At 48.8% G+C, this 11,253-nt stretch overlaps 1 protein-coding gene across 1 annotated transcript; it reads right to left on the reverse strand.

Annotated features, from left to right (window-relative positions):
• Nucleotides 1-3,720: 3,720 nt before the first annotated feature.
• Nucleotides 3,721-8,142, reverse strand: LOC101997964 (carcinoembryonic antigen-related cell adhesion molecule 21-like). The gene is made up of 3 exons (XM_005361049.3): nt 8,097-8,142; nt 5,148-5,507; nt 3,721-4,004 (listed from the first exon to the last, which is right to left on the reverse strand). Exons 1-3 carry the CDS (start codon nt 8,140-8,142, stop codon nt 3,721-3,723), a joined length of 690 nt encoding a protein of 229 aa, XP_005361106.1.
• Nucleotides 8,143-11,253: the final 3,111 nt, after the last annotated feature.

Consider the following 11,253-nt stretch of genomic DNA (forward strand, 5'->3'; position numbering starts at 1 on the left):
CAGTGCCATTTTAAAAATCTTGTTTATTTTCACAAGCATGCTTAAAGGTTGGGGGTGGTAACATGTGCACAGGTTCCAAGTTAATTCTCTGGACAGGTGGGAAAGGGGTCTACCCAGCCTCAGAATGTGCATACCATAAGCAGCGACCATTGATGCCTTCTGTTGGGTTCAACGTCTGTAAAAACCACCTCTAGATGTTTAAATGGTAGGCCCCTAGTTTTAGTGTTAGCATGGGGCCCTGGGACCCTGCTTGGGGTTATCTTGAGCACACTGCAGATAGTCCTTGTTAGTTTATTGCGTCAGTGTTGGCAACAACAGGACCACCAAATATATTTGCAACATTTCTTTTTGTTGTGGTTTGTTTTCAAGACCGCCCTAGTTGTTCCAGCTCTCCAACTCTGTCTGTAGGTTAGGCTGGCCTCCCAAATGCTGGAATCAAAGGTGCCACCACAATTGGCCTCTTGCAACAGTTCTGATAGGGTAGTTTTCCCAGAGGGGTTGCTGTGCGAGCTTGCCAGACTAGACTGGGAGCTGGGGTCTCTGGTATTATTTTTCTATCTGTGGCATTCAGCCAGCCCTACTGATTTTTAGTAGCTCTGTTATTAGGTTTTTATACATTTAAACTTATTTATTTATTTATTTATTAGTGTGTGTGTGTGAGGGGTGCATGGGTGTGCCACAGGTTCATGTGGAGGATAGAAAACAACCTACAAGTGTTGATTCTCTCTTCCCCCTGGTTGGTCTTGGGAGCTGGACTCAGGTTATCAGGCTTGATGGTAGGGTCTTCACTCACGGGCTCACTGAACCATCTTGCTGGCTTGTATCAGTTTTTGTTTGTTTTCCCCCTTTTCTGGCCTATATGAGAGAGGAGTTTTTGGGGTAATGAGAGGAGACTTTGGAGCTGTGTCCTCATGGACTGGACCTTGGCTCTTTGTGTGAGCCTGGTAGTGTATCACTGCCATGCCATGGGAGCTCAGACAGCTTCTAGGAGCTGGAGAATTTGGACTCCGTGTTTTAACTTCTTTAGCCTCTGAGGTAAGCAGTCTCCTTTCTTGGTATATTGTTGGTTTGAGTATTCCCCTGCCGGGGGCTTCAGCTCTCCTCAGTACTAGGCTCCATATCTGCATTGCGGAGCCCCTAGTCCTTTAAGTATGACCAAGCGTGTGTTGCAGCTCTGAGGGGAAAGGCATCCTGACAAGCCAAGGCATACCAAAGTCACACTGCACAACACACCTCATGCAAGAGCTTTATTGTGGAAGACCCAAAGTGTGGAGGGAAGCAGCAGGGAGCTGAGCAGGAGACAGGCTTATAAAGGGCTTCTTGGGGGCAGAGGTTTCCAGGGTGGAGATTTCGGGGTGGGGATTGGTAGGATTTCAAGTCCTGAGCTTGGGTCAGGATTGGTGGGCTTTTGAGCTCATGAATTGGTGGATTTTCAAGATCAGGAATTGGTGGATTTTCAAACTCAGAAGTGAGTTCATACTTTTCTCCCTCCAGTGAGGAGACACTCCAACAGGTATTTCCTTGTTCTTCGTAATTATCTTCTGGGAAAAGACTCAATGGGTAACATATAAAAAGCAGCTCTTTGCCCAGTAAGAAAAGAGCAAATATTACAGAACGGTATCCTATACTGTATGTATTTTATAATCAGAGTGATAATAGTATATAGTATGGCTGAGAATAAAGAGTCAACACTCTGCTTCTCAAGTAAGTTGAGACTTTTGCTTTTCTTCAGTCATGTGTCCCTGGCCTCCTCGACCCCAATCTTTCATGGGAAATTGATGACTTCACAGCTAAAGCAGCATCCTGCTATCTGTGCAAATTGACACCTGTCTAGTGTAGCCAGAGGGAACTTTCTTGCATGGATAAACATATGTCCTTAGTTTTCCATGGTGGATCAACTACAGAGTTCATAAGATTAACTCTGCCAGGAACCTGACAGTACTTGGTCACCTAAAAGACATACTGGCGGGAGACTTTCCTTTGTTTTAACTTTGGCTAAGTGTCCTGAGAGAAGCTTACCCAGAATGAGTTGACATGAGTACGTGCCTTCAATAAAAGTGGTTGATATGTGAGGGCTGGAGAAATGGCTCAGAGTATAATATCCCTGACTGCTCCTCCAGAGGACCTGAGTTCAATTCCCAGCAACCACATGGTGGCTCACAACCATCTGTAGTAAGATCTGGTGCCCTCTTCTGGCCTGCAGGGATACATGCCAGCAGCAATACACTATGCATAATAAATAAGTTTTATTTTATACATCCTGGCTCAACCGTACCCTTTTCCCTGGGATGGGACATAGAGACCCCACAGGAGTAAATTTATGCTAGCCTTGTCATGGGGTAAGGAAGCATGGGGACTCCCAACTGTACAGGCTGGCGTATAGGAACCCCTCAACAGCAGGGATGGTGAATTACTCCTCATGTCTCACATGGCGGGGTAATAGAGGCTCACCTCCCCCATCCATGTCTCAAGCAGCAGAGGAGATGTTGCAGTCACTCAGTACTCACTGTGTCCTGAGCTGACAGTGGTGCTGTGGACACGACAGCTTTCCTCAAGCCATACCTGGCTGGTCCAGGACCCTCGCATTGGTCCAACTGCCCATACCCTTTACCCTGGCCTTTGACCTTTAGTTCTCTTAGCAAAACTAATCCCAAGGCTGAGAGGCTATTACCCGGTCCTCTGGTATCCACCCTGACTCCATAGGAGTCCCAGGGAGTTGCAAATGAATTTAAGGCTGAAAATCAAGTAGACAGACTGTCCTCTGGTGGTCAACAGGAGACAAGAACGTAAAATAAACAACAAAAGATGTACCAAGTATACCAGGAATGGCCTTTAATGAATATCTAGCCAGCGGAATGCCGACAACAGAGTGGCTTGAGAGAATAGAATCACACTTTGTATGAGGCTAACAAAAAAAGACAGACGCCACCTCCAGAGAGACAGAAGTAGACTGACCGTCCCAGGGGCTGTGGCTTAGAAATGGCCTAGAAACTGACAGTCGTGGTGTTTATACAGTGATATAAAGATGCATTATGCCAGTGAACCAGACACTTCAAAACGGCTAAAGTGGGAAGCCATTTAAATACATACGTGCACACATGTGTGCATGCACACACACATGCTTGGCACACGCCTAAATCTTGTTAACAGAAAAATCAGGGACACACTGTACATGCCAGTCTCAGGATAGAAATAGCCCAGCTGGGCCTTCACACCATGAGTTTTACATCTGTGGATGGAAAAAACCGTGAATTAAAAGAATTCAGAAACAAGGTATGTCCTCAATGAAACACGGGCAGTTCCTTCTCCTGTCACTCTTCCTCGCTTCATGTGGATGAATGGTGTCTAGGCAGCATTGGTGTTGGCATCAGAAATGATTTGAGCCTGTGGGAGGCTACGTCTGCTTCTGTGCAGACACCGCAGCACAGGGGATTCAGAACATCCAGAAGTCTGGGGGCCCTTAATTAATCCCCTCTGTAGTTTTGCTTACTATATTGTTTTTTTTGGGGGGGGACTAGGTTTATCTTTGTAGCCCTCGCTACATTCCAATGCACATTCCTCCTGACTTTGTTTAATCCGGGACTACAGATCTGTGACGCCCTGCTGGCTGTCTTACGGTCTTCGGTCTTTGCTGATTTCCCCCTAGAATGCTTCTCCATTTTCCATATCATTGGCAATCCTCCCCCCCTCCCGCCCTGTGGTGCCTGGAGAGAGGACAGGTCACTCACTGGTCACAGACATTTGGACTGGGGAACTCATCTTAGAACTGTACCCATTGGAGACCTCACACTGATACTCCCCAGCATCCTCCATCCTGACCGGATCTATTACGAGTTGACTGTTTTTCTGGGACAGCGTCATCCTGCTGTTGAAATACAGGCTCTGGCGATTGAAGAGCCAGCGGATGGAGAGTCCAGAGTTTTCTGGGAGGCAGGTGAGGGTCACAGAACCATCTTCTGTTACTGTGGTTTTGTCTGCTTGGAGGGTGGGCTGTGCCACAGGCTCTGTGAAGGAACAAAGGAGAGGACCGAATGATGGAGGTTCATCCTCAGAGCCCAGCCAGCCCTCTCTGGGCCATGGACACCTGGTAAGGCATCCAGGGTGGAGAAGTTGGTCCTGAGGTTGTAGACAGACATGTACTGCTTCAGATCTGCCTTCTACAGTCTGTGTGGCCCTAATTCCATCACTGTGCTTCCTGTATGTATCTCTGTTTCCACATAATAGGGCACATGGCTTGGTAGTGTTGGCATATGCCTTTAATCCCAGCACTAGGGAGGCAGAGGAAGGTGGAGGTCTGTGAGTTCAAGGCCAGCCTGGTGGGTTCTAGGATAGTCAGGCCTGCACTAAGAAGCCCTGTCTTGAAAAACCATAATAATAATAATAATAATGCACATGACAAATGATCACTGCCATATCTGTAAGGTAACATATTTAAGGTGACTTAAATATGAACTAGGACCTGATCTTCAGAGGTGGGGGCTTCCCAAACATCCGAGTCTGTTACTCTGCCTACAGGAGAGAGTCAACTGGGCTGGGCAGTTGCCAGAAGGATGTGTGTCCCCATGAACCCCTCAGAACAGCAGGACGCTCCATGCTGAGACTCAGAAGATGTCCAGGTGACCTAGCCTAACTGTGACCCTCCATTCAGTGCCCGGCTGGTCCCACCTGATATGAGACAAACAGTCAACAAAGCCTTGTCCCCTGTCATCTCTAACAGGAAGTCAAAGTCCAGCCCTGGAGGAAAGATCCCTGGGTCCCCTGGAGACGAGTCTGGCACAGAGATCTGGAGTCAGGACTTTCTTGTGGTCACCTCATTGTGAGAACCCCATGGTTTCCTCAGTCAGGCCCTTTCTGAATCAAAACCATCTTTTTCAGGGCCATGTTCATGGTGAAGCCCCAAGAGTTTGGTCTAAGGGTGACATCCTCAGACTGAGTTACATAGCACATGCCCTGCTCTCTGGAGGCAGCCAGGTAAAGGACTCTGACCTACTGCTGTTTTTCCTCCCCAGTGTGTGTCCTGAACTAAATGCTCAAACGCCAGTGAGGAAACCCATGCAGAAGATGGGCATTGTCTATGCCTGATGGGTCCTGTGTGTTTAAATAGAATGAGCCCCACCCCGGCACCCGGAGGTCACATGATCACTTACTGTATACTTCCAGATGTATGTGTGTGAGTTCACTTTGCATTTCTGTGTTGAACGTCAGTAAGGTGTAGAATCCGCTGTCAGCCTGGGTGACGTTTCTGATCAGCAGGGATCCACTGTAGAATACCGTTTTCCTACCGCTATGTTGAGGCATCTTCGACGTTGTGTTATTGGGTGTTAAGTAGCGTGCAACTTCGTAGCTCTTGGTCGCATCTTTCTGTTTGTACCAGTAAAATGCCTGGACGTTCAGCGGCATTTTATGCACAAATAGGACGGAGTTTCCACCTTCAGCAACCATGGGGGGCACTAATTCAATAGTGAGTTCGGCAGTGGTGGGTGCATTCCAGCAGGTTAAGAGGAAGGCTAGGAAGAAAGAGAAATATCCATCAATATGGGGACCTTAGTGTTTGGTGGAAAGATGAACCCCAGCTCCTGAGCAGGAGTGTTCGTCTCTCGGCCTAGGTGTGTGGTGGGGGCGTGTCCCTCCCACTCGGCGCAGGGGCTGTGCCTCTCCCACTCAGTGTCCTTCAGTCTCTGCATGGCCCGCTTACTGCCCTCATCTCTCTGCTCACAGCCATGAGTATATTTGGGGTTGGGGATGGCTCCCCTGACCTCCTCCTCTAGAGACCCTGGGTCATCACTACCTGAGAGTTGGTGGTTTGTTCCCTGGGTTTGCAGTCACCCCCTGTCTGCACCTTCCATGAGAACTAGGGCTTTGCGAGGGCAGGGGCGAGGGAATGGCCTTTGGGAAGGTCTTGTGTCTGGGAAAGACTCAGACCTCTGCGGAAGAATGAATGAATGAATGAATGAATGAATGTGCAGAACGGGGCACGTCCAGGGCTTATTATGAAATTTTCAGCTTTAGAGCTAATGACAGTGTTTATTACCCCAGTTTGACTTAAATTGATTTTTGTAAATTTATTTGGGACATGTGTCTATGTAAGTGTCTGTGTCCGTGTTTCTCTCTATGTATCTGTGTTTCTCTCTGTGTGTGTCTCTTTATCATTGTGATAAAATTTCACAAAGCCTAATTAAAATGCAAGATCAGGTCGATTCCTTCCCAGCCAGCATGAGAGGCTAAGTTTTCATGGTGACAGAGAAAGGAGTTTGCCTTTTTCTAAAGCAGCGGTTCTCAACCTCCCTAATGCTGTGACCCTTTAATACAGTTCCTCATGTTGTAGTGATCCCCAACCACAAAGTTTTTTTCCTTGCTATCTCATAATTATAATTTAGCTACTGTTATGGATCATAATGTAAATATCTGATATGCAGGCTACTGCTCTGAGATCCCTGGGAAAGGAAGATATACAGGGGTTGTAAACCACAGGCTGAGAACCACTGTTCTGGAGATCAATGGATACTACACGCAAACCCCTTGGGCCTGGCCAGAGAAGGAGCAAAGAGGCCAGCGGTTGGTGCTTCGAGGCTCCGACAGCATCGAAACTCCACACGGTTCCTGGCAAGCACCAATACGACTCCTCTAATATAACCACCCCAATGCTCTCATATCCCTGGGTTCCCTCCTCAATGCAGACTTGAATCAGTTCATCTATAACTCAGTCCCAGGCTGCTCAGATTCGTGGACAACACCCTACTGACTTGAGAATGCCTGCAAGAGCCGTGACTCAACAGCTGACGATCCACTGAGGGTCAAGGAGTCATCTTTCTTTATCCGTGTCCAGCTCGTAGAAGCCAGATGAGTGAGTATCTACGAACCATCTTTCCGACAATGCACACTCCCCTCCCCTCTCTCTGTGGTGTGTGTGTGAGCAAAGAGGCTGGAATGTCAGTTTAGAGTTAGTGGTTAAACAGAACACATTCCCCTGGCGTCTTACAAATGCTAGCAGGCATGGACCTGGGATCGAGACTGTCACACAGCCCTGGGCTTCTGAACTTCTGGAAAATTTAAATTCCCTTTTAAGTAATTCTGGGTGCCCCTGAAGCTGTGTGGAGAAGGAAAAGGCCTGTCTCAGTGTGTAGGACCATCTGCTTCATAGGTGTCCCGATGTCCTGAGTGACAGGCACCTAGGAACATGTGCACTCAAACTTCACTGGGTTAGGGCACATCCCCTGCTCACCCAGTGAAAGCACCTACCATACCCTTCCTTGACCCCTCCTCCACTTCTGACTCCCCCACAGTGACAATCCCTTCAACCCTTCCCAATGTCCTTAGAGCATCCTCCTTCATCTTTCCCAGCATGCAGAACTCCTCTGCCACCTCACCCCACCCTGCCCCACCCCACACAGGTCCTCTCTAGCATTGTACAAAAACCATGGCTTCACAAAAAAATCTTTGTCTGTTCCTGTGCCGCATCTCAGGCTCTCAGCTCTCTCTTCCTTGAAGAGAATCTCTCCAGGGCTGTCTCCTTCCCACTCCCAACATTTCCTCCCTGCCCATAAGGCCAGCTCCTTCTCCTCACACAGAGGAGACTTCCGTACCCTCTGTGGAGTCCCAGCACCTTCTCCATCATCCTTCCTCCTCATCGCCTGTCCCACTGCTTCTGTTTTAAAAGCCCCAGCTGCCTAGGTCTCCTCCAGCACAACCCTGTCCCCTGCACTCCCTCCCACAATGTGCTGCTCCCTGGAAACTCCAAGCACAGCATCAAGGCCCTGACCCCCTTCCAGAGTCCCTGATAGGTCACAAACACAAGAGCTTGGTCCTGACCCAGGACATTTGTGGTCCTCTTGTGTGCCCCTCACTGGTAAATCCCTAGTGGGAAGCACACCCCCATGACCACAGCCACTCCTGTCAGGCCCCCTGTGACTAACTTTGTATAAAGAATGATCTGGCTTTTCCTCTCCTCGGAACACTCCTTTTTCCCTGAGAGCTTCCAGCTGAGCAGCCTCTGTTCCCCCTTTGTGTCCTCTCCCCTCAGCCTGAAGCAGAGAGTCTCCTCCCAGGATCTCTCCTGCCAGAGAGCCCTCCCTGCACCACTGCAGGACTGGTCTCACCTGTGAGCAGGAGCCCTTTGCAGAGAAGCAGAGAAGAGGTCTCCATGGTCTCCAGTCCCCAGTGTGCTGTCTGGTGTCAGGCCTGCTGGTGTCCTTCTCTCTTATTTCTACCGTCCTTAGCCCCAGGGGCATTTCCGGGAGTCGCAGGGGCTGTGGGCAGGGTCTATGCCCAAGGCCACGGTCTGTGTCAACTCTTCTTGCTGTGGCCTGGACTTCCTGCTTCCCCCCCCCCCCACCCCACCTGTCCCAGAGATCCATCCTTTAAGATTTATTTGTTTGCTTTTTTTGACACGGGGCCTCATTATGTAGTCCTGGCTGTCCTGGAACTCACTATGCAGACCAGGTTGACCTTAGACTCACAGCGAATGCTGGGGTCTGACTCAGGACATACTAGGCAAGCCCTTTGCCTGCTGAACAGTGTAGACTTATAAAGACCCAGGCACAGCCAGCCACACAGGGAACTCAAGACTTTTGGAAACCTTCCACAAGAAGAAGACACACATCCTCTTTCTAGGACACAGGTCACTTCCTCCCACATACACCGAATGTCCCACTCCTGACACACCTGCTCCTGGGTACCTGTCCTGGAACTGAACTCTGATCTGTGACACCCGTGATCATAGATAAGGTCCCTTACACAGTCATCATCCGTTAGACCCTTAGCCCCCGGAGAAATCCTTCACCTGCGTACTGGGTGTAAATCCTACCTTCAGGGCAGCCCGGATGAACAGGGTTCTTATGTCATAAAGATCACATAGAGAGACCAGTGGTTTCCTGTGGTTCTGACAGACCAAGGCCAGGACTCAGCAGAGGTCATCTCTGGGGTGAGCTGCCGCTCTCTCAGGGCACAGACACTTCTCAGCCTTGCAGCTCACTGTGTGGTGTGGAGACTGAATCACAAAGGGGGAGAAGGGGAGAGGGGTGGGAGGCAGCCCTGAGAGTGGAGGGGACAGGGCAGTGCCTTGGACACAGACACACCCAGTCTGTGATTCTGGAAGATGCTCCTGCCTGGGAGGAGGCTGAGCTCAGAGGCAGGAAGACGGCAGAAGGGAGAGCAGAGCATGGAGCTGGGGAGCAGGGCTGAAGCTGTTCTCCACAGACAGAGGACTGAGGAGGCAGTAGAGACCATGAAGCCCCTTTCCTGCCTTCTTCCCTTTCTCCCAGCCAACGGCACCCTAATGGCAGGGACTTCTGTTCACACTGTCTTAATGAAAGCATCAGGGTGGGAGATCCCCCCAGGAAGCTGAAACAACTCCCTTTAGCAGGGTTTGTTATGACAAAGGTGTTCAGCAGGAACCTCCAACTCACCCCTGCATGACCCTAAAGCCCATTACTGTCTCTGCAAACCCTGTCCTCTCAAAGAATCACCATCCATAAAGAAAAGAGTCCAGTTCCACATTCTTGGCCATTACAGCAGCTCTTCTCCTGAAGTAGCCAGCAGCCCAAGTCTCCACCTAAAGCCATCAGCTTTTGACAGGGCACAGACACTTCTCAGCCTTGCTGCTCACTGTGTGGTGTGGAGACTGGCATAAACTCAGCTTGGGGCAGACATCGTCACCCTGTCTACAAGCTATAAAATCTCCGTGCTTTAGTTCAGGTGTGCAGCTTCTCCAGCCTCGATCTCTAGGACTGAAGAATCCACCTGGGAGTTGCTTTGCTCAAATAAACTTCTTGTTAAACCTTTCCGATTTGGTTTGATCTGGCTGTGCCTTTTGAAAGGAGTAGACCAATTACTGTCCTCACAAAGTCACAGTTCTAAGAGACTGTACCACCATCAAGGGCATTTTGAAGTGATATCAGGGGTTTATTGGAATCACAAGCGCACAGAGACTAAGAAAGAGAGAGTCAAGAGCTAGGGTCTGGAGAGAAGGAGCTGGGGAGGAGGCATCCACCCCTTCCAAGGACTGACAGTGGCCGAAGATCTGAGGGCACTGAGTAGTGAGCCAGGCAGAGTCCCAAGGAGAGAGTCCACATAGGTGAATAGACAGGTTGGGGCAACAAGAGAAAGGAGGCCATGTTGCTTTCTCCACCTAGGACTCACTCTATAGATCACACTCAGGCTGAGTTCAGTGCACACTGTTCAGGACACAGGGCTCCATCTTTCCCCCAAGAGGAAGGTCTTAGTCTTGATGGATTTCTCTCTATTTCTAGCCTCATGTTTAGTGGCTTGATTCCTCCCACCCCCAGAATACCTGCCTCCCAGTGCCTCCCAGTGCCTCCCATGCTGCTGACCCACGTAGCTGAAGGGGAAACGTTCCTTCCATGTGTCCTTTCTCTGCCAGACAATCACCAAGACTTGTCCTAGCACTAAAGGGTCACTGTAGGCATGAGTCAAAGTTGCATGATGTATAATAACCATTGATTTCTGTGGCCTACACACAGGGGACCCCACCATTCTAGAACAATATCCAGAAACACGCTGGATTCCACACCCTATGAAGTTTAGGAACATACATTAAAAATGAGCAAACATGTGTGTTCATTTGTACCAGACTTTTTCTTTGGGGCACAACCAGCTCCCAAATCATGACACAGAATTTTCTTATTGGTTATAAGTGCTCAGCCTAACCTAGGCTCATTATAGGCTAGTTTTTTTTTTAACTTAAATTAATCTCTTTTGGGGGCTGGAGAGATGGCTCAGTGGTTAAGAGCATTGCCTGCTCTTCCAAAGGTCCTGAGTTCAATTCCCAGCAACCACATGGTGGCTCACAACCATCAGTAATGAGGTCTGGCGCCCTCTTCTGGCCTGTAGGCATACAGACAGAACATTGTATACTAAATAAATAAATAAATAAATAAATATTTTAAAAAAAATTAATCTCTTTCTCTTTATCTACCTTTTGTCTCAGGGCTTTTTACTTTTTTCCCCTTCTGTATACCTTAGTTTTACTGCTTTTTATGTCTGCCTGGCTGCCCGCCCCGGGCGTGTCCCCCTCTTTTCCCCTTATTCTCTTCTTCTTCTCTTTTCTCTCTCTCTCAAGCCTGGATTTCTTTTCTAGTTATTCTCTCTGCCTACCAGCTCTGCCTATCCTTTCTCTGCCTAGATATTGGTCATTCAGCTCTTTATTAGACCAATCAGGTGCCTTATGCAGGCAAAGTGAAGCAGATGCAGCACATCTTTACATAATTAAACACACATCCTTACATCGTTAAACAA

The sequence above is a fragment of the Microtus ochrogaster genome, linkage group LG4 (assembly GCF_000317375.1).
Source record: "Microtus ochrogaster isolate Prairie Vole_2 linkage group LG4, MicOch1.0, whole genome shotgun sequence".
In the NCBI taxonomy this organism is placed as follows: domain Eukaryota; kingdom Metazoa; phylum Chordata; class Mammalia; order Rodentia; family Cricetidae; genus Microtus; species Microtus ochrogaster.